This window comes from Stegostoma tigrinum, chromosome 7 (assembly GCF_030684315.1).
Source record: "Stegostoma tigrinum isolate sSteTig4 chromosome 7, sSteTig4.hap1, whole genome shotgun sequence".
Taxonomy (NCBI): Eukaryota; Metazoa; Chordata; class Chondrichthyes; order Orectolobiformes; family Stegostomatidae; genus Stegostoma; species Stegostoma tigrinum.
In genome coordinates, this window is record NC_081360.1 from 8,173,004 (window position 1) to 8,196,757 (window position 23,754).

At 44.5% G+C, this 23,754-nt stretch overlaps 1 protein-coding gene across 1 annotated transcript in view; it reads right to left on the bottom strand.

The window, feature by feature from the left end:
• Positions 1-23,754, bottom strand: part of LOC125453805 (GRIP and coiled-coil domain-containing protein 2-like) — a 146,498-nt gene that overhangs the window by 117,190 nt on the left and 5,554 nt on the right. Inside the window, exon 3 of the mRNA XM_059647642.1 lies at positions 22,811-22,903. Within this exon, the coding sequence (XP_059503625.1) occupies positions 22,811-22,900 (90 nt within the window). The 5' untranslated portion in view covers positions 22,901-22,903. The remainder of the gene's footprint in view (positions 1-22,810; positions 22,904-23,754) is intronic.

Below are 23,754 nucleotides of genomic sequence, written 5' to 3' on the forward strand. Positions count from 1 at the left end.
CACCAGAACAACAGCAATTGGCTTTAACTGAACTCCTACAACTCTTCTACAAAGGCAGGAAGTGAAAAACAGTGGCATCTCTCCAAGTGTCAACAGTGAGTGACATTTCCGATTTAACTGCTGCCAGTAATATGCAGCAGATCCCAGGATGAGAATGCAAGTCAGAGCTTTCTCCTGGTCAAGGAACAGATTTCCAATCGCGAGCAAGGGAGGGAGTGTTTCAGGAAGTGATGAAGTATGAGAGAGGCACAGACAGAGGGTTGAATTGTGAGAGGGAGAGAGTGTGAGGAAAAGAGTGCAAGACAATATCAGGGATAGAGAGATTAAAGAGGAAAAGCAGCAGGTAAAGAGAGAGAGAAGAATTAAACAGAAAAACAAGCAGTTATGGAAAATGAGAAAAACGGAGTGTAACAGAGAAAGAGAGACAGGAAATTATAAAGAGGAAGGGGGTCAACGTGCAAGAAATAAAGACTGCTCAGAGGTGAGAGTGGGGGTGTTGAGAGCAAGAGCAAAGGGGCAAAGAGAAAGGGAGGAAATAAAGGCAGAGAGTGCAATACTCAGCAGTGATCCAGTCAACTTTGTCGTTTCACACTAACTCACGTATCAGAAAGATCTGTTTTATATTCCATCTTCCTCTGTGCAAAATACAGTCCCTCTAATCAAAAGGCTCACCTGCTCCCAAAGTTAGAACACAGATCATGGAAGGAGGTTTGGAAATCCAGGGTCAGCAAAACCAGGCGACAGGATTACCACCTTCAAACTGATTAAATCTTCATATTCCCCCAATCTTCAGCATCACAGTACTCAATGATCTAATGCTTTCCCCATGGAAATGTGCTGTGGGCTTGATTTTAAATACCAAATTATGTCATCGGGTTGGGTGAGGGAGTTTCTGCTGAAGTCTGAATGGAGAGGATCAAGATCACTAAGAGCCCAAAGTAAAATAGAAAGAATACAAACAACAGCTTAATCATGAACAACAACACAGTATATTTAGATCTATCAAAATCGTGCCGCACCAACACAGAAAGTCTTTGATTGAGACACTGTACAAGGAGGTTTACTCTATATCTAACCCCATGCTGTACCTGTTCTGGGAGATTTTAATCGGTTCGGTGTACAGGGAGCTTTAGTAAGTAAATTGTTAGAGTTGCAGCCAAAGGGAAGGGGGGATAGGAGGAGAGTGACAGTTATTGGGGACTCAATAGTTAGAGGGACTGATAGAAGGTTTGCTGGGAACGCAAGAGACTCACGATTGGTGTGTTGCCTCCCAGGTGCCAGGGTCCGTGATGTCTCGGATCGTGTCTTTGGGGTCCTGAAGGGAGAGGGTGACCAGCCCCAAGTCGTGGTCCACATAGGCAGAAAGAGGGATAGGGATGTCACGCAGGATTTCAGGGAGCTAGGGTGGAAGTTGAGAGCTAGAACAAACAGAGTGGTTATGTCTGGTTTGTTACCCATGCCACGTGATAGCGAGGCAAAGAACAGGGAGAGATTTCAGCTGAACACGTGGCTGCAGGGATGGTGCAGGAGGGAGGGCTTCAGATACATGGACAATTGGGGCTCATTCTGGGGAAGGTGGGACCTCTACAAACAGGGCGGTCTCCACTTGAACCAGAGGGGCACTAATATCCTGGAAGGGAAATTTGCCAGTGCTATTCGGGTGGATTTAAACAAGCTCAGAACGGGGATGGGAAACTGAGGTGTAGATCCTAGTACACAGGATGATGAGCATAGGGAGGACATGGTCAGGACCTCACTGTCACAGGAGTGTGCTGGCAGACAGCAAGCTGGATTGAATAGTTCCAGAGATGTAGAGGAAAGGATAGCAAAGATGATTCTCGATAGGAGTGAGAGAGACAGGGTAGTTGTCATGGGGGACTTCAACTTTCCAAATATTGACTGGGAACACTATAGTTTGAGTACTATAGATGGGTCAGTTTTTGTCCAGTGTGTGCAGGAGGGCTTCCTGACACAGTATGTAGATAGGCCAACAAGGGGCGAAACCACATTAGATTTGGTACTGGGTAATGAGCCCGGACAGGTATTAGATTTGGAAGTAGGTGAGCACTTTGGTGATAGCGTTCACAATTCTGTTATAAGATAATAAAATGTGAGGCTGGATGAACACAGCAGGCCAAGCAGCATCTCAGGAGCACAAAAGCTGACGTTTCGGGCCTAGACCCTTCATCAGAGAGGGGGATGGGGGGAGGGAACTGGAATAAATAGGGAGAGAGGGGGAGGCGGACCGAAGATGGAGAGCAAAGAAGATAGGTGGAGAGGGTGTAGGTGGGGAGGTAGGGAGGGGATAGGTCAGTCCAGGGAAGACGGACAGGTCAAGGAGGTGGGATGAGGTTAGTAGGTAGCTGGGGGTGCGGCTGGGGGTGGGAGGAAGGGATGGGTGAGAGGAAGAACCGGTTAGGGAGGCAGAGACAGGTTGGACTGGTTTTGGGATGCAGTGGGTGGGGGGGAAGAGCTGGGCTGGTTGTGTGGTGCAGTGGGGGGAGGGGATGAACTGGGCTGGTTTAGGGATGCAGTGGGGGAAGGGGAGATTTTGAAACTGGTGAAGTCCACATTGATACCATATGGCTGCAGGGTTCCCAGGCGGAATATGAGTTGCTGTTCCTGCAACCTTCGGGTGGCATCATTGTGGCAGTGCAGGAGGCCCATGATGGACATGTCATCAAGAGAATGGGAGGGGGAGTGGAAATGGTTTGCGACTGGGAGGTGCAGTTGTTTGTTGCGAACTGAGCGGAGGTGTTCTGCAAAGCGGTCCCCAAGCCTCCGCTTGGTTTCCCCAATGTAGAGAAAGCCGCACCGGGTACAGTGGATGCAGTATACCACATTGGCAGATGTGCAGGTGAACCTCTGCTTAATGTGGAATGTCATCTTGGGGCCTGGGATGGGGGTGAGGGAGGAGGTGTGGGGACAAGTGTAGCATTTCCTGCGGTTGCAGGGGAAGGTGCCGGGTGTGGTGGGGTTGGAGGGCAGTGTGGAGCGAACAAGGGAGTCACGGAGAGAGTGGTCTCTCCGGAAAGCAGACAGGGGTGGGGATGGAAAAATGTCTTGGGTGGTGGGGTCGGATTGTAAATGGCGGAAGTGTCGGAGGATAATGCAACTTTCCCCCCACGGTGATCGAGAACGCCCTTGACCGCGTCTCCCGCATTTCCCGCGACACATCCCTCACACCCCGCCCCCGCCACAACCGCCCCAAGAGGATCCCCCTCGTTCTCACACACCACCCTACCAACCTCCGGATACAACGCATTATCCTCCGACACTTCCGCCATTTACAATCCGACCCCACCACCCAAGACATTTTTCCATCCCCTCCCCTGTCTGCTTTCCGGAGAGACCACTCTCTCCGTGACTCCCTTGTTCGTTCCACACTGCCCTCCAACCCCACCACACCCGGCACCTACCCCTGCAACCGCAGGAAATGCTACACTTGTCCCCACACCTCCTCCCTCACCCCCATCCCAGGCCCCAAGATGACATTCCACATTAAGCAGAGGTTCACCTGCACATCTGCCAATGTGGTATACTGCATCCACTGTACCCGGTGCGGCTTTCTCTACATTGGGGAAACCAAGCGGAGGCTTGGGGACCGCTTTGCAGAACACCTCCGCTCAGTTCGCAACAAACAACTGCACCTCCCAGTCGCAAACCATTTCCACTCCCCCTCCCATTCTCTTGATGACATGTCCATCATGGGCCTCCTGCACTGCCACAATGATGCCACCCGAAGGTTGCAGGAACAGCAACTCATATTCCGCCTGGGAACCCTGCAGCCATATGGTATCAATGTGGACTTCACCAGTTTCAAAATCTCCCCTTCCCCCACTGCATCCCTAAACCAGCCCAGTTCATCCCCTCCCCCCACTGCACCACACAACCAGCCCAGCTCTTCCCCCCCACCCACTGCATCCCAAAACCAGTCCAACCTGTCTCTGCCTCCCTAACCGGTTCTTCCTCTCACCCATCCCTTCCTCCCACCCCCAGCCGCACCCCCAGCTACCTACTAACCTCATCCCACCTCCTTGACCTGTCCGTCTTCCCTGGACTGACCTATCCCCTCCCTACCTCCCCACCTACACCCTCTCCACCTATCTTCTTTGCTCTCCATCTTCGGTCCGCCTCCCCCTCTCTCCCTATTTATTCCAGTTCCCTCCCCCCATCCCCCTCTCTGATGAAGGGTCTAGGCCCGAAACGTCAGCTTTTGTGCTCCTGAGATGCTGCTTGGCCTGCTGTGTTCATCCAGCCTCACATTTTATTATCTTGGAATCTCCAGCATCTGCAGTTCCCATTATCTCTGATACAATTCTGTTATGTTTACTTTAATGATGGAAAAGGATCGGTGGATACCACTGGGCAAGAGTTATAGCTGGGGGAAAGGCAATTACGATGAGATTAGGCAAGATTTAGGGAGCATAGGATGGGGAAGGAAACTGCAGGAGATGGGCACATTAGAAATGTGGAGCTTATTCAAGGAAAAGTTCTGTGTGCCTTGGTTAAGTATGTACCTGTCAGGCAGGGAGGAAGCTGTAGAGCGCGGGAGCCATGGTTTACAAAGGAAGTCGAATCTGGTCAAGAGGAAGAAGAAGCCTTATGTTAGGATGAGATGTGAAGGCTCAGTTAGGGCGCTTGAGGGTTAAAAGGTAGCCAGGAAAGACCTAAAGAGAGAGCTCAGAAGAGCCAGGAGGAGGCATGAGAAGTTGTTGGCGGATCAGGGTAAACCCTCAGGCTTTCTATAAGTATTTAAAGAATAAAAGAATGACAAAAGTAAGATTAGGGCCAATCAAGGATAGTAGTGGGAAGTTGTGTGTGGAGTCAGAGGAGATGGGGAAGCACGAAATGAATATTTTCCAACAGTATTCACTCGAGAAAACGACAGTGTTGTCGAGGAGAATACTGAGATACAGGCTACTAGACGAGGTGGGATTGAGGTTCACAAGGAAGAAGTATTAGGAATCCTACAGAGGCTGAAGATAGATAAGTCCCCTGGGTCAGATGGGATTTATCCTCAGATCCTCTGGGAAGCCAGGGAGGAGATTGCTGAGCCTTTGGCATTGATCTTTAACTCGTCATTTTCTACAGGAATAGTGCCAGACGACTGGAGCATAGCAAATGTAGTTCCCCTGTTCAAGAAGGGGAGTAGAGACAACCCTGGTAATTATAGACCAGTGAGCCTTACCTCAGTTGTTGGTAAAGTGTTGGAAAAGGTTATAAGGGATAGGATTTATAATCATCTAGAAAAGAATAAATTGATTAGGGATAGTCACCACGGTTTTGTGAAGGCAAAGTCGTGCCTCACAAACCTTATTGAGTTCTTTGAGAAGGTGACCAAACAGGTAGATGAGAGTAAACCAGTTGATGTGGTGTATATGGATTTCAGCAAGGCGTTCGATAAGGTTCCCCACAGTAGGCTATTGTACAAAATGCGGAGGAATGGAATTGTGGGAGATATAGCAGTTTGGATCGGAAATTGGCTTGCTGAAAGAAGACAGAGGGTGGTAGTTGATGGGAAATGTTCATCCTGGAGACCAGTTACAAGTGGTGTACCGCAAGGGTCGGTGTTGGGTCCACTGCTGTTTGTCATTTTTATAAATGACCTGGATGAGGGCGTAGAAGGATGGGTTAGGAAATTTGCAGACGATACTAAGATCAGAGGAGTTGTGGGCGAAGGATGCTGCAGGTTGCAGAGAGACAGAGATAAGCTGCAGATCTGGGCTGAGAGGTGGCAAATGGAGTTTAATGCGGACAAGTGTGAGGTGATGCACTTTGGTAGGAGTAACCGGAATGCAAAGTACTGAGCTGATGGTAAGATTCTTGGTAGTGTAGATGAGCAGAGAGATCTCGGTGTCCGTGTACACAGATCCTTGCAAGTTGCCACCCAAGAAGGCATACAGTGTTTTAGCTTTTATTAACAGAGGGATCGAGTTCCGGAACCACGAGGTTATGCTGCAGCTGTACAAAACTCTGGTGCGGCCGCATTTGGAGTATTGTGTCCAGTTCTGGTCACCGCATTATAAGAAGGATGTGGAAGCTTTGGAAAGGGTGCAAAGGAGATTTACTAGGATGTTGCCTGGTATGGCGGGAAGGTCTTACGAGGAAAGGCTGAGGGACTTGAGGTTGTTTTCATTAGAGAGAAGGCGGCTGAGAGGTGACTTAATTGAAACAGATAAAATAATCAGAGGGTTAGATAGGGTAGATAGGGAGAGCCTTTTTCCGAGGATGGTGACGGCGAGCACGATGGGGCATAGCTTTAAATTGACAGGTGAAAGATAGAGGACAGATTCAGAGGTAGTTTCTTTACTCAGACAGTAGTAAGGGAATAGAACGCTTTGCCTGCAACGTTTGTAGGTTCGCCAACTTTAGGTACATTTAAGTCGTCATTGGATAAGCATATGGACGTACATGGAATAGTGTAGGTTCGATGGGCTTCAGATCGGGATGTCAGGTCGGCACAACATCGAGGGCCGAAGGGCCTGTACTGTGCTGTAATGTTCTATGTTCTATAAGTACCCAGGTCATGAAAAATTCATCCTAAGATCATACAAGAAATGATTTGAGACACAGTTAATTTTCCAAAACTGTCAATGTGCGGACAGCCTCATTTAACCGGATGATAGCAAAATGAAAAGACCACAAGATATCGGAACAAAATTTGGCCACTCGGCCTATTCAGTCTGCTCTGCCATTTAATCTTGGTAGACATGTTTCCCAACCCCATTCTCCTGTCTTCTCTTTTTGATCCCCTTACTAATCAAGGACCTATCTATCTCTGTCTTAAGTGCATTCAATGACTTGTACACCACAGCCTTCTGCAGCAATGTGTTCCACAGTTTAACTGCCCTCTGGCTGAAGAAATTCCCCTCATCTTAGTTCTAAAGGGTTGTCCCTTCACTTTGGGATTGTGCCTCGTCTCTCCTACTAGTGGAAACATCTTCTCCACATCCACTCTATCCAGACCTCTCTGTATTCTCTAAGTTTCAATCAGATCCCCCCACTCCCATCCTTCTAAACTCCAAACAACCTACTAGGATGTTTCCTGAGATGGAGAATTTGAACTACAAAGGAGAAACTAGATAGGCCTGGATTGTTTTCTTTACAGCAGAGAAGACTGACGGAGGACATGATTGAGCTGTATAAAATAAAGGGGGCATGGCGAGGTGAATAGAAAACAACTGTTCCCTGTGGTTGAGAGATCAAACACAAGAGAGCATAGTTTTAGGGTAAGGGGGAGGAGCTTCGAAGGGGGTTTAGGAAGAAGTTTTTTCACGCAGCTGATGGTGGGAATCTGGAATGCGCTGGTGGTGAGAATCTGGAATGCACTGCCTGGGAAGGTAGTGAAGGCTGGAAACTTTACAACCTTTGAAGATATTTGGCTGAGTACTTCAAAAATCATAACAGCCAAGGATATGGGACAACTGCAGGAAATTCGGACTAGGGCACTTTTAGTGATAGTTATGTCAGTGCAAACTCAATGGGCCAAAGGGCCTTTTCTGCGCTGTGTGAATCCGAATGGAGCAAACCCAGACTCCTCAACATCATATGACAAGCCCTTCATCGCTAGGATCATTCTCATGTACCTCCTCTGGACCTTCTCCAATCTTTCCTTAGGTACAGGGCATAAAACTGCTCACAATATTCCAAACTACTCTGACCAGAGTCTTATAGAGCCTCAGTAATACATCCCTGCACTTACATTCTAGGTCTCTTGAAATGAATACTAACATTGCAGAGACAGTAGGAACTGCCGATGCTGGAGTCTAAGACAACAAGGTGTGGAACTGGAGGAACACAGCAGGCCAGGCAGGATCAGAGGAGCAGGAAAGCTGACGTTTTGGGTCTGGACCCTTCCTCAGAAACACTGCATTTGCCTTCCTAACTGCTAAATGAACCTGTACCTTAACTTTACAAGTCCTAGTTCAGGATTCCCTCAAGTTCCTTTGTGCTTCGTATTTACAAAACCTTTATCTATTTACATAGAACATAGAACAGTACAGCACAGAACAGGCCCTTCAGCCCACAATGTTGTGCCGACCATTGATCCTCATGTGTGCACCCTCAAATTTCTGTGACCATATGCATGTCCAGCAGTGTCTTAAATGACCCCAATGACCTTGCTTCCACAACTGCTGCTGGCAACGCATTCCATGCTCTCACAACTCTCTGTGTAAAGAACCCACCTCTGACATCCCCTCTATACTTTCCACCAACCAGCTTAAAACTATGACCCCTCGTGCTAGCCATTTCTGCCCTGGGAAATTTAGAAAGTAGTTTGTGCCTCTACTCTTCCTACCAAAGTGCATAACCCCACACAGTCCCACATTGTATTCCATCTGCCACTTCTTTGCCCTAGCCTGTCCAAGTCCTTCTGCAGCTACCCTGTTTCCTCAACACTACCTGACCCTCCACATAAATCTGTGTCATCTGCAAACTTAGCAACAAATCCCTCAGTTCCTTAGTCCAGACCATTAATGTATAATGTGAATATCTGCAGTCCTGACATTTGTAGATCTCCATTAGTTGCCAGCTGCCATCCTAAAAAAGATCCCATTATCCCTACTTGCTTCTTCTGCCAGTCAGCCAATCCTCTATTCATACCAGTACCTTGCCCTTAATGGCTATCATCTTTTTTAACAAATTCCTGTATGGCACTTTGTCAAAGACCTGCTGGAAATTCAAATACATTATGTTCATTCGCGCTCCTTTGTCTAACTTGCTTATCACATCCTCAAAAGATTCTAAGTGATTTGTCAGACCTGACCTCTTGTTGCTGAAGCCATGCTGATTCAGCCCTATTTTACAATGTACTTCCAAGTGCTCCGCAATCTCATCCTTAATGGTGGACTCATGTCATCCGTAATTATGGAGCGTAACAGCTTTATTTAAAAGAGGGAGACAGCAAGCAGAAAACTACATGCCAATTAACATCAGTCAAATGGAAAAATATGAGAAGCTATTATTAAAGTAGTTATAGCAGAGCGCTTGCTAAGTACAAGGTAATCCAGCAAAGTCCATCTTGTTTTGCGACAGGGAGATCATGAGTCACAAACACCATTCCCTCCGTACTGACCTTCTTATGGTGCAGCTCTCTCTCTCAGACCACCAGAGGATCAGTATGGAGGCAGCATTGCACATTGCAGGGTCAGTATGGAGGGTCACTACAAAGGGAGTGCTGCACTGTCAGAGTGTCAGTATAAAGGGAGCACTGCATCATCAGAGGGTAAAATATGAAGGCTGATCGCACTGTTGTATGATCACGCTGGGATAACTTTGCTGCAGTCAGCATCACAAGCATTACAGTGAAACCGTCTGGGAAAAGTGACCTGCAGTTAGCCTCGTGTTGTAGCAGTCTGGGAAGAATATTCTGCAGTCAGTTTTTATTGAAAAAAAGGCAAGTGTGAAATAAGTTCCATGTCTTTTAAGAAACTACTGTTGGGTCTATCTGTAAATTGCCATAAATTGGAAAAGGGTATTATTAAGCAGCAGAAGTGGAAGTCAGGAGCAATATAATAAAATCTTACATGTTAGCCAGAGTAAGGGAAGGAAAGTAAAGTTAACTCAAAAGCAGTAAATTGAAGACTATGGCAAGCTATGGCAGGGGACTCAGTCCTATGTATGGCATGATCTGCAGTATGCATTTAGAAAGACAGGGTTTGATTAGGAGTAGTCAGCTTGCTTCATGCATGGGTGATCATGCCTCACAAATTTGTCAGAGTTCTTTGATGAAGTGACCATGAAGGTTGATGAGGGAAGGGGAGTAGACGTGGTCTATATGGACTTCAGTAAGGCCTTTGATAAAGTTCCACATGGTAGGCTGCTCTGAAAGGTTAGATCGCATGAAGTTCGGGGAGAGTTGGCAAGCTGCGTACACAATTGGCTTGATGGTAGGAAGCAGAGTGTAATAGTGGAAGGATGCTTGTCAAACAGAGGCCTGTAATGAGTGATGTGCCTCAAGAATCGGTGCTGGGCCCATTGCTGTTTGTTGTCTATATTGATGATTTGGACGAGAATGTACAAGGCATGATTAGTAAATTTGCAGATGACACTAAAATAGGCAGTGTCATGGACAGTGAGGAAGGTTATCAGAAATTGCAGCAGAAGCTGGGGGAAGTGGACTGAGAAATGCAAATGGAGTTTAACATAAATAAGTGTGAGGTGTTGCATTGTGGAACGTCAAATCAATATAGGAGTTTCATGTTGAATGATAGGGCCTTAAGGAGTGTAGTGGAACAGAGGAACCCTGGAGCTCTGAAAGTGGAGTCCCAGGTAGACAGGGCAGTGAAGGAGGCTTTCAGCACAATGGCATTCGTCAGTCAGGGTACTGATTATGGAGGTTGGGAAGTTATGTTGCAGTTGTACAGAACATTGGTGAGGCCGCACCTGGAGTACTGTGTTCAGATTTGTTCACCTTGCCGTAGGAAGGATGTTATTAAACTAGAAAGAGTGCAGAAGAAATTCACAAGGATGTTACCAGGACTGAAGGGACTGAGTTATGGGGAGAACAAAAACAAAGTTACTGGAAAAGCTTAGCAGATCTGGCAGCATCCGTGGAGGACAGAACAGAGTTAACGTTTTGGGTCCAGTGACCCTTCCTCAGTTATGGGGAGAGGTTGGACAAACTGGGACTTTTTTCTTTAGAGGGTAGGAAACTGAAGGGAGATCTTATAGAAGTGTATAAGATCATGAGAGGCATGGATGGGTGAACGCATTCAGTGTTTTTCCCAGAGTGGGAAATCGAGGACGAGAGGGCATCAGTTTAAGGTAAGAGGGGAAAGAATACATGGGGAACCTGAGGGGCAACTTTTTTTTTACACAGCGGGTTGTACACATATGGAATGAGCTGCCAGCGGAAGTGGTTAGGTACATAATCAACATTTAAAAGGCATTTGGATGAATACATGGACAGAAGAGGTTTGGAAGGATATGGCACAAGTGCAGGGAAATGGGGTTGGCATGAATTTTATTTGGATATTTTAGTCGGCATGGACCCGTTTGGGCCGAAGGGCCTGTCTCCATGCTTAAGGAATCCATCTAAGACTGATGTGGGAAATTTAAGATGCGCCCAGCAGTCTGGATGACTACAAATGCAGGGAGTGCCACAATGCTGATCATCTTGAATGCCAGATTTTGGACATAAGCAGCAGCTGGAGATATGCAGTGCATCCGTGAGGCTGAAAGTTATATGGTTAATACATTTTTAGATATAATTACCCTGCACCTTAAGGAAGCGAGGTCAGCAAGGAGCAAGAGAATGGATGACCACAGTCAAAAAAAGAGGCAGGCAGGTAGTCAGAAAATCCTCAGGGTACATCTCATTGAAGAGCAGTGTTGGAGAACAGTCACAGCGGTGCAGAAACTGAGGGAGAACTGTGGCAGGAGATTCAATAGTGAGGGGTATAACAGGAGAGCCTTAGACTACAGGACAATATAGATGGTCCAAACAGTGGCAAATGGAATTTAATCCCGAAAAGAGTAAGATTCTGCATTTTGGGAATACTAACAAGGCAAGAATTGATAGAGACCCAGAATCACAGGAACCATTAGAAATGTGCATGTTCATAGATCCTTGAAGACAGCACGGCAGGTAGATTAGCTGGTTAAAGAAGGCACATGGGATACTTGCCTTCAAGGAATTCAATACAGGAGCAAGGAGGTTATGATAGAGCTGTACATAGCTATTGTTAGGCCACAAGTGGAGTACTATGTGCAGTTCTGGTCACCACACTGTAGGAAAAACGTGATTATACTAGAGAAGGTGCAGAACAGATTCACTAGACTCTTTCCCGGGCTGACGCAATTCAGCTATGAAGAAAGACTAATTAGGCTGGGATTGCATTTCCTGGAGCAAAGATGACTTAGAGTGGATCTGATTGCAATCTACAAGTTTTAAAAGACATTGAAAGCACAGATGGGAGAAATGTTTCTCTTAGTAGAGGGATCAGTAACCAGGGGCACCATTTTAAAATAAGGAGGTGGTGTAGAGGAGATGTGAGGAAAATGTTTTCTCACAGAAGGTTCAGAGTATCTAGAACTCAGTGCCTGAAAGACTGGTAAGAGCAGGACTCTTAAGATATATTCAGATGCATATTTCCAAAGTGTACAAGGTTACGGACCAAGTGCTGGAAAAATGAGTTTGGAATAAAGGGATGTTTGATGAGTGGCACAGACATGATAGGCCAAAGGGCCTCATTCTGTGCTATCAAAATGCTAAGACTCTGTGACTGTAGTACAAGAGAATCATAAATCATAGAATCTTTACAGTGTGGCCCAACAAGTCCACACCGACCCCCAGAGCATCCCACCCTAGGCCCATTCCCCTATAACCCACCTAATCTACATGTCCCTGAACTCTACAGGCAATTGAGCATGGCCAGTCCACCTAGCCTGCACACCTTTGGGCTGCCAGAGGAAACTGGAGCAACTGGAGGAAACCCACACAAACATGGGGAGAATGTGCAGACTCCACACAGACAGTTGCCCAAGGGTCGAATCGAACTTGGGTCCCTGGTAATGCAAAGCAGCGGTGCTAACCACTGAGCCACTGTGCTGCCTAAACAGCATCAGACTGTTGGAGGGTCAGCACAGAGGGAGTGCTACATTGTCAGAAGGTCAGCTTCTGATTATAAGCTGTGAGCCACTCTGCCCCCTCAAGTTTGATCCAAAAGCTCCAATGACACTCGCAAAAAAAAAAAAGAGCTTCCTGGGCAATATTATCCCTCTAACAACAGCTTCATATGGCTCTCTAAACCATTGTGTTGCTATTTGTGGGGTCTTGCTAGTTTCAAATTGACTGCCATGTTTCCCACATTATAACAGTGACTACAGTTAATAAACCGCATTTGAACTGTAATGTAGATTGAAATGTCCTGCGTAGTTGTGAACAGCACAACATTAATGCAAGTCTGTTTTTCTTTTTAATGTTTTGAAGGTGCACCTAGTCAGCTCTGACTGAAACATTCGATAAAGATTTAGGCTAAAGATCATATCCCAGTCGATGCTGTGTTCGTTGACATCGTGTCACCATGTAGGTCAGGATGACTTAAACATGGAGAATACTCTAGACAGCAGCCATACTGCTGTTTCCTACTGAATAAAACCACCCAGACACTGGTACCCAAGCACCTGGTGAGCAACAACCACAACGTACCACCCTCACTATTTACAAAGACACAATGACAGGGGAAGTGTCTTCACTCAGACAAAGTCCCGAAGCCTGTTCACTGCAGCCATAGCCCAGTCGCTGTAATCAGAGCTTAACCACTACAGTCAGAGCCAAGGGCAATCACCATATCAGACCTTGACCAGTTTGAACAGACCCTGGTTACCAATTCTGTTGTGCAGTTGAAGCCCACAGGAATTGCTGGTACCACTTGGCATGTCAACTTGACACAAACACAGACTGATCATCCCCCTCCTGGTGTAAACATCCAGAATAATTACAATCTCAATTATATTGAATTCCAACTCTGAAGCACGCAGGACCCCAAAAAGTATCCTCTCCTGATCTCTTGGGTAGCCGCTACATTCATTGTCCACGCCCTTCAGTGTGCAGCCTGCTCCCCTGGCCTTAAATGTTGGAATTCTCTCCTCAAACCTGTTTGCTCTCTCTACACCTCTCCGTTCCTTAAAACTGACTTCCTACTAATTTGGCCATGCCTTTGATACCTATCTGGGAAACTGTACTCAATACTAAAATGTTGCCAGCAAAAGCAGGCCCATGGAAGGAGGGGTGCTTGGTTGGGGTCTTGTAGTGGTGAGTCAGGGTCTCACGGAGAGGATGGTAAAGAATTGATATCTTCAGGGAGTGAAGAGTTCAGGATATCAACAGGGTGAAGGTTCAAGTCTTTTGGGTGAGCAGACAGGTGAAGGCAGATCAAGACAGGCTTTATTTACTGATCAATGCTAGGGATAGGTTCCAAAGACATGGTCTCAATGCCTATGCTTTGCTGATTGTTTCTCCATAGTAAAGAGCTTGGACCATTTTCTGGAATGAACAGAATTCACAACAGTAATTAGTTCAGTTAATGGACTTCCTTTCACAGCAGACTACGTAATGTACCAACTCCTTTCCCTCATCAGCTCACTAAGTCAGTGCAGGAAATAACACTTCCTTTAATTCTGTATCTCAGTCATCAAGTTTAAAGAGAGGGTGGTTTGGCCTGAGGCAGTGAGACTGAGGGAAAACAAGGCCCATTCTCAACAGCTGCCTGAGGTACTGGGATGAATCATGATTAAAACAATCCAACCTTCAACACAACAGCATCTCAGGCTTCTAAATATAGCTAGATCAAGGAATCCCTGCTGCTCTTTAACCTCAAAGCCTCCAAATATTTTATTTTCTAACTGCTTTCTCAGAGAGAAAAGAATGCTAATCCCTTGGATCTCCCATTGTGGAGAACCTGGGTTAACATCCTCAAAAATGTACATCTCTCCCTCTTGATTGCATCAATAGAACTGCACTATTTTCCACATCCTGTTTTGCACCCCTGTCATTCTATCTTTTCATCCTTCTGCCTTTCCTTCTTTCAGTCACTCCCTTCCTTCCATCAATAGTCTTCCCTCTCACAGGCTTGCCCTCCCTTTGTCACTCTCTCCTTTCCTTTCCTTTTCTTTCCTTTCCATTCTCTCTCTCTCTCTCTCTCTTCCCCCCTCCCCCAACAGGTACTTAGGGGATCTTCTGGAGAATATCACAAGTTGTGAAGCAGTGAATGTGACCCATCATTGAGCCAACACAGCTGAAGTGTTGATACAGCTAAAAGTACAATTTAAATGGAGAGTAAAACTTCCTGTCACAGCTTTAAACACAGTTCAACCAGAGAGTGCCTTGGTTCAATAGAACCACATTAGTGTCAAACTAGGGTCAGTTTATGCAGTGGAATGCTATCCTGTGGCTACGCTAAACTCATCTCCCTCACAACTGGAAGGCAGGAAGATTTAATCTCATTGGTCTGGGTTGAACTTTGGCCCAAGGCTCACAAGCTGACATTCTCTTATTCAGACAAATCGCTGATCCAAAAATAGTCATGAGTTCTTAGTAATGCAATGCCTGAGTTAACCAGGGTGTGACTGTTATTGAGAAAGCTGAATACTCTTAGCACAGCTACAGTATCACCACAACTCAACTTAGTTTAGCTGCAGAGTTATGGGAGGACTCTGATAATAACTCCAGTAAAACAGTATTTACAGTAACTGCTCTCTGATTTGCCAAGTAGGTTAGTTAGTTTTATTTTGGTTATGATCTAATTTTCTCATAGCAATGTCAGTTTCATGGAACCTTAGGAAATGTGCATACTGCACAGGAAATATTTTGTTGCCAAAGAGGGAGCTCAAAGAAGATTCACCAGATTTGTTTCCGGGATCGCAATGCTGTCCTTGAAGAGAAATTAGGAAAACTGGGCAAATATTCTCCAGAGTTTTGAAGAACGAGAGGTGGTCTCATTGTAGGGTTCAATGTACTTGATGGGATAAACAGAATAGATGCAGGTAAAATATTTCCTGTGGGTGGGGAGTCTTGAACCAGGAGGCAAAATTTAAAGTAACAGAAATGTTATTTAGTACGGGGAAGTTTTCTTTTACTCAGCGGATGGCTTTGAAATTCTTTATCTCAGAGAGCTGGGAAAGCTGAGTCTTTGAGTGTATTTAAAGTAGAAATTGTTAATTAAACATTTCTCAAGGTGTATAGGGCTATGGGTATACTGTGAGTAAAAAACATCGAAATGTTCAATCAGCCATTTGTGTATAATTGAAGAAGCAACTCTGATGTGCTGAATGGCCCACTCCACTTCTTACAATGCGAATTCAGCCATCAGCCAAACTCATCCAACTTCTTCCTCTTCACTCAGGATGGCTGAACATCCTCCATCCTCTCCTGCTTTGTTCCTGGGGCTCAGTTTCTGTAGTCAGCCATTCCATCAATAGGGCCCCAACACCACCAAATTGCAATGAACTTGAAGGTGCAAATTCTCTTAAAAGCATGTTCAAGATCATAGACTGAAGTTTCTGATTTGGCAATAATTAGCAATCTGGCACAAATCACATCTGAAATACCTTTTCTTATTTTAATATTTTTTCATGCAAATCATAATCATTTTCCATGAACTAATACAATAAGGGAACATTTTAGAACATAATTCTGATTGCTGTAAAAAAAATGACCACTCTTCAATGTGTCAAAAAAAGTTTGCCTAACAGGTTATTCAAAAACTGAGCATTTCAAATCAGTGTTAATCAATTGCCTGTTAAATAACTAGATTTTATATGACAGAAAATGGGCTTTTAAAAGATGTGAAAATATGTCCGAGATTGGTTGGTATCATCACAAGGTGCTTAGTAAACATTTAAACGGATTTTGCTCATAAAGCCACGTTGAACCTGCTGAATCATGTTTTTATTTACAATGTGACCCCAAAAATCATCTTTCTCCACTCAGAGCATCTTCAAAAGGCTGCAGCATAATGTAATCCTAAAGCTGATCCCTTCTCTGTGGTGGGGTGGACTGTTCAGAGCGCAGTGCAAGCTGTCAATAAATCTAACTCATCAAATGACCAAACCTCATGCGGCATTGTATGGAATTTGTGCTAAAAATTCAGCAAGCATGTCAACTACTTACAGTATCATTTAGAGAAGAGGCACCAAGAAAATCTGTCCAAACGAGCAGGAATTCCAAAGCCAGAAATCAAAGCTTGGTTCACTTGTCCCTGACCCATGTCTTACACCACCACACAGTGCAGTATTTAATTCATCCCCAACAATAAACCAAAAATTGAAACCCTAACTGCTGTAAAGAGGGCTATAGCCTCTACTCAGTTCTCCACAACTTCATTTCCCCTCATCATCTCAAGCAACATCCTCCCGTGGCAGGCACCCTACTGGCTCCCCTAATCTAGAGCTTTATTGATATGGTTCATCTGTCTCTAATCTCGCTTCTTCACCATCTCATCCTACAGCACCTTTCCTGCAAACTCAATGCTTCATCCTCTTCAAGCTTCGCTCTGCATAACCCATCCCATATATCCATAAATTCTATCTTTCTCCTTGATCACCAATTCCAATTTCAAATGTCTATTTGTTTAACATTATTCATCCCATTTTCTTTAACGTTGCGCAAGATGTTAAAAGAAAAAGGGACGATTGATAAATTCTTGATATCACAAGGAATCAAGGGCTCCAGGGAGAGTGCAGGGAAGTGGAGTTGAAATGCCCATCAGACATGATTAAATGGCAGAGTAGACTCGATGGGCCGAATGGCCTTACTTCCACTCCTATGTCTTATTGTCTTACAGAAATTGTGCATGCATTGGTTTGGAAATTATGGAATTAATTTTTGATTTATCCCCACTGATAGCAAGGTACCATATACAGTCAAAAAACGGATGGAGAAAACAAGGAAGCATCAGGCCAGTTAACTTGACATAGTCAATGGGCAAATACTACAATTTATGATTACGAACATGGTTAACAGCCACTTAGTAAACCATTAAATAATTAGGCAGGTTCAACATGGGTTTTCAAAAGGAAAATTTTGTTTGGCAAACCTGTCAAGGAGTGGTTTGAGGTTACAACCAGAAGACATTATTACACAAAATTAGAACTCCTGGGATTGATGGCAATATATTAACATGGATTGAGAGGTGGTTAATAGCCAGAAAACAGAAGACAGGAGGAGCAGGGATAATTGTTGAGTTGGTATGTGCTGGGTGTGGTAAGGATCAGCACTTGGGCCTGATTTATTCGCTATCTACATTAAGATTTAGTAGCGAGAACTGAATGTAACGTATCCAGGGAGTCTGGTAAGACAAAACTGCTTAAGAATGAAAGGCGAGTGCAGAGTGGGTACAAAGCATTGGGTAACAGGACAAGAATATGACAGATATAATATCATGTTGAGAACTGTGGTTTACCCACAACAGTTGGAAAATAGAAAAACCAAATATTTTTCAAACACAGAGTGGGAGAGGTGTGTGGTATTCAGCGAAGCCTGGAATCCCTGTACATGAGCCACAGAAAGTTAATGTGCAGCACAGAGCTGGCAATCAAGAAAGTGAATGGTGTATTAACTTTTATGACAAAGAGATTGGAATACAAGACTAAGATCGTGCTCAATTATCTAGGGACTGGCACATTGTGTTATTTTTGGTCTCCTTCCCCAAGGACGGATGTTCATCTCTAATTTGGAAGTTTCAGCAGTCTAATTCCTAGGAGGGTGGAACTGTCCCATGAAGAGAGATCAAGTAGACTGGACTTATATTCCTCAAAGTTTAGAAAAATTAGATGCAATCTCACTGACACACAAAATTTTAAGGGCTTTAACAGAATAGATGATGAGGAAATGTTTCCCTCAGCTGGGGAACACAATGCCCTAGTCCTTGGACAAGAGATCAGCCATTAGGACTGAGATGAGAAGAAATATTTTCATTCCAAAAGGTTGTGAATCTTTAAGATTCTCCAAGGCAGAGAGTTGTGTATGCTCAGTGTTCTGTACATGCAAGACAGAGGAGGATGAATTTTTGAATACTAAAGAAATTAAAGAATATGGGGATAATCAGGAAGAAACAGTTAACAGAGAAGCCACTGCTGAATAATGCCACAGAAATGGAACAGGCTTGAAGGATTGAATTATCTAGTCCAATTCCTATTTCTTATGCCCAGCTATACCAATATATTATAACAAAAATGTTCAACAAAAAAGTGAAAGGAAAACACAATTTTCCTTTATGATTGCTCAGAGCAGTGCCCGGGAGAATTGGCAACCCTAGCTACCCAGTCAGAGGGCTCAGTAAGTATTAGTGACCACACCCCTCCCCCACTACTTACAAGCTGACACATACCCCATTCGCACTCAGCAGTGTGAAGGCCAACCAAGATATAAAAATAGGCTTAGCGCATTTTCTAAATTGACGTAACAGAGAGTGAAAGACAGATAGATTCCAAAGACATAAACAGACAGACAAAGAAAGACAGGCAGACAGAGATCAAGAGAGCTAGAGGGATAGACAGTTAGGGAAACAGAGAGGAGATGGAGACAGCTAGCCAGAGGGGTAAAGATCCCACAATGAGCAATGCAATCCATACTACCACTGTCTACTGCTTTAACATAAGCACTTCCTGTATGGGTTACTGTGTTCACATTGAGCTCTGTGAATACAATTAACACCTTTACATGTGTAGCATCAGTTTTTCTAAGACCAGTAAGGAGTTAATAATATCCTGGTTCCTGACCTGCCTCACAATGAGGGCAAACTGACTCTTCCCGCAATGCCATCAATTCTAAACAATCAGCCTTCACCCATGCAGTTGCATCATGAGTCATTGCTTCAGTTTGAGACAAACTAAGTTAAGTGAGGGACCTCACCCATCAAAGGACCCTAAAGGCATTTTATAAACCCTGAAACTAATTCCTTGACAACATCTTCCTCAAGTTAAGTGAGCAGCAACAGAAGAATAAAATATACATGATACACAAAACCAGTGTGAATAATAGTTATGTGATACACCTGGTTTGGGGACTAATATATAAATGACACTAAGGGGAACTCAAGATACTTTCTATGATTTGAAACGTGTGGCACTTGCCTTGCGGATTAAGATATACCTGGCACACAGGGAATGTTAAAAGCTGTCAGACCTTAAGTTGACATTGGTGAGGAAGCAGATATGTCATTTTGAGCGACAGTCATTGCAAATTCGCAATCCATCTGCCAATATCACCCCTGTCCCTGGCCAAAGTTGATTAATTCCTGGAATCCTGAAACAGATCATTGCAGTGCACACAGTAAATCTGTTTATTTCACCAGAAAAGGTCCCAGCACTGAGCTGACAAACATCATTTGCAGAATAAATTCCCATTCACTCCCCACCCCCGCCGCCACAATATGTTGAAGTCAGATCCATTGGAGCCAACCGATAACTTCAGTACACCCAAAGGAAACTGTGCGGACAAGCTATTCGACAACAGGGTGGTAAAGTCAAATTTATTCATTTCTTATCCAATACAACTCTTTCTTCCCACCACACATATACATGCACAGTACATGGGTGAACATAAACATACTTATGTAAACACATGTGCGCATAAACACACGCACATTCTCTCTTCATCAATTTCAGGGAAATCATAAATAGAAATCCTAATCACCTGCACAAGCAAAACAGTGCTGCTGTGACTGATATATAATCAGTTCAGATGGCAGTGGGTTCAATTGTGCTAGACAGGCTCCTCAGCCCTCTCCATTGCTCCTGTTCAAGCTAACATGGTTTTTAGTAATTACCTGTGAATGCCCTCTCCAACATCTTCACATCATTCCTGAATTTCACCCAGTTCTTCAGCTGATCCTGAGCCAGTGTTTTATAGACATTTAACATAATCTCCCAGTCCTTATGCACAATGCTTCTGTTTATAAAGTAAACCATCTTGAATGCACTTGAAAAGCCTTTTTGGAAACGTCCACCTTCCAAGATTTTTGTAGTGAATCCCAGATCTCTCAGATTCTACCATGTTAAAAATTGTACTGCTCAATTTCAATTGCATTTTTTCAGTCTTCCTTCCAAAAGACACCAATTCATAATTTTCAGCATTAAATTTGATCAGCCATACAGTGCTAATTTTTCGAATCTATCTGACTCATTGTTTGAGTTATGTGTCATTTGAAAACTTGGCAATCGTGTTCTGAACACCCAAATGCCAGTCATTACTTTTCATCAAAAACAGCATTGGTCTCAATCATGATCCCTGGATAATACCACTGAACACATCCTTCTAGTCTGAAAAATAATCGTTCACCAATGCCTTCTGCTGTCTCCACCTTACGTGATCTCATAGCCACATTGTCAATAGCCGTTTATTCCCATAGACTTGTTAGCAGAATTGAAACTCATTATGAGATACATGTCAAAGATCTTCTAAAATTGCACATAAATACACAAACTATCCTCACAGTTTCTACCATTTCTTTTGTTTTGATGTCCATGAAATGAAAGCAATCACTCAAGATAGAACAACATGTTACTGGAGGGAAAGAGAAAGAGACAAAGAAAAGAGGGAAGAGCCAAAACGTAGGGGTTTGGGGGCGGGGGGAGAGATTGTAGAGAGGCAGATGCACAGGAAGATAAAAGTGTCAGAGAGAGACAGTACACGGGGAAGAGTGATTGGGAGGTGAAAGAGAGACCGTGGAACAGAGAGGAAGAGTGAGAAACAAAGAGGCAAGAATGGCAAAGCAAGGAGAGCATGATGCAGGTTGGGACAGACAGAGCCAGATGTAGGCACAGAAAGGAGAAAACAGACAGATTGAAAAATATAGGTATGGGAAGACAAAGATAGATATGGAGAGATTCTGGCAAGATGGATAGATGCACGTAGGGAGAAAGATACTCTCATTGCTGGTAAAGAAAGTCAGGTAGGGTGGGGAGAAAGTGTAAGAATGAGACACAATCAGTGAGAAAGACAGAGGCGAACAGACTACCAAGTGAGAGAACAGTGCAGGAAGGAAGCAGATGAGGGTCGAGCTGTGGATGTGGTGTATATGGACTTCAGCAAGGCATCTGATAAGGTTCCCCATGGTAGGCTCATTCAGAAGGTCAGGAGGAATGGGATACAGGGGAACTTAGCTGTCTGGATACAGAATTGGCTGGCCAACAGAAGACAGCGAGTGGTAGTAGGAGGAAAATATTCTGCCTGGAAGTCAGTGGTGAGTGATGTTCCACAGGGCTTTGTCCTTGGGCCTCTACTGTTTGTAATTTTTATTAATGACTTGGATGAGGGGATTGAAGGATGGGTCAGCAAGTTTGCAGACCACACGAAGGTTGGAGGTGTCGTTGACAGTATAGAGGGCTGTTGTAGGCTGCAGCGGGACATTTGACAGGATGCAGAGATGGGCTGAGAGGTGGCAGATGGAGTTCAACCTGGATAAATGCGAGGTGATGCATTTTGGAAGGTCGAATTTGAAAGCTGAGTACAGGATTAAGGATAGGATTCTTGGCAGTGTGGAGGAACAGAGGGATCTTGGTGTGCAGATACATAGATCCCTTAAAATGGCCACCCAAGTGGACAGGGTTGTTAAGAAAGCATATGGTGTTTTGGCTTTCATTAACAGGGGGGTTGAGTTTAAGAATCGTGAGATCTTGTTGCAGCTCTATAAAACTTTGGTTAGACCGCACTTGGAATACTGCATCCAGTTCTGGTCGCCCTATTATAGGAAAGATGTGGATGCTTTGGAGAGGGTTCAGAGGAGGTTTACCAGGATGCTGCCTGGACTGGAGGGCTTATCTTATGAAGAGAGGTTGACTGAGCTCGGACTCTTTTCATTGGAGAAAAGGAGGAGGAGAGGGTATCTAATTGAGGTATACACGATAATGAGAGGCATAGACAGAGTTGATAGCCAGAGACTATTTCCCAGGGCAGAAAAGGCTAACACGAGGGGTCATAGTTTTAAGCTGGTTGGAGGAAAGTATAGAGGGGATGTCAGAGGCAGGTTCTTTACACAGAGAGTTGTGAGAGCATGGAATGCGTTGCCAGCAGCAGTTGTGGAGGCAAGGTCATTGGGGACATTTAAGAGACTGCTGGATATGCACATGGTCACAGAAATTTGAGGGTGCATACATGAGGATCAATGGTCGGCACAACATCGTGGGCTGAAGGGCCTGTTCTGCGCTGTACTGTTCTATGTTCTAGATGCAAAGAAAGTGAGTGAGAGAGGTAGGGGAGAGAGAGAAAGGTAGAAAGTAGAGCAGAAAGGGTCAGATGGTGAGAAAGAGAGAGAAATGCAATCAGTGTGAGCAAAGTTATATAATTATACTGCAGCCTTACCTCTCTGGCAATTAGATTTAGGGCATCATCTTCTGCAGACAGTCGTTCCCGGTTGGCAATCCTTTTCCTACCTGGTCCTTGAGTCCCCATTTCCTGATTATTTTAAAAATAAAACATTAAATTCTAGTTCAGAATAAGCTAACAATGCACAGTTAAAGTTTACTAGCTGGAGCTGAACCTGTATCCTTGCCCTAAACCAATGTGACAGTTGCAATTCATATCAGTGATAATGGGAACTGCAGATGCTGTAGAATCCAAGATAACAAAGTGTGGAGCTGGATGAACACAGTAGGCCAAGCAGCATCTCAGGAGCGCAAAAGCTGACGTTTCGGGCCGAGACCCTTCATCAGAGAGCCTATCCCTCATTTTGATTCTCTGTATTTCAACATTAGATAACTGACTCTTTCTTTTTCTTTGGCATACCATCGCACTCTCTTGCTTTAGTACACTGCCTGTTTGTCTCTCTCTTCCCCTCTCCTTCCCTAACTCTCATTAGTAAAACTGAGGAACTGCAAAGGAAAAAAGACACAAATGGGAGTTACACACAGGCTTCCCAGCAGTACTAAGGATGTGAGGAAGAAAACAAATCAGGAGATTGAAAAGGCAAGTAAGGAAGGCACTATTACAATAACATGGGGGACTGGGAAAATCAAGTCTGCTAGTGATCTCAATAAAAGGAATTTGTGGGATGCCTACAAGATTTTTTTTGGAGCAGCTTGTGGAGAGGAAACAGGCAAGTCTGGGTTTGGTAATGTGCAATGAGGCAGACTTGACTAGGGAGCTTAAGGTGCAGGAATCCCTAGGGGACAGTGACCTATGCTGTATGCTAGATTTCATCCTACAGTTTGTGAGGGAGAAATGGGAATCAAATGCAACAAATTACAATTGAATAAAACTAACTCTAAAGCCATGAGGAAAGAGCTGGCCACAGTTGATTGTGAAGA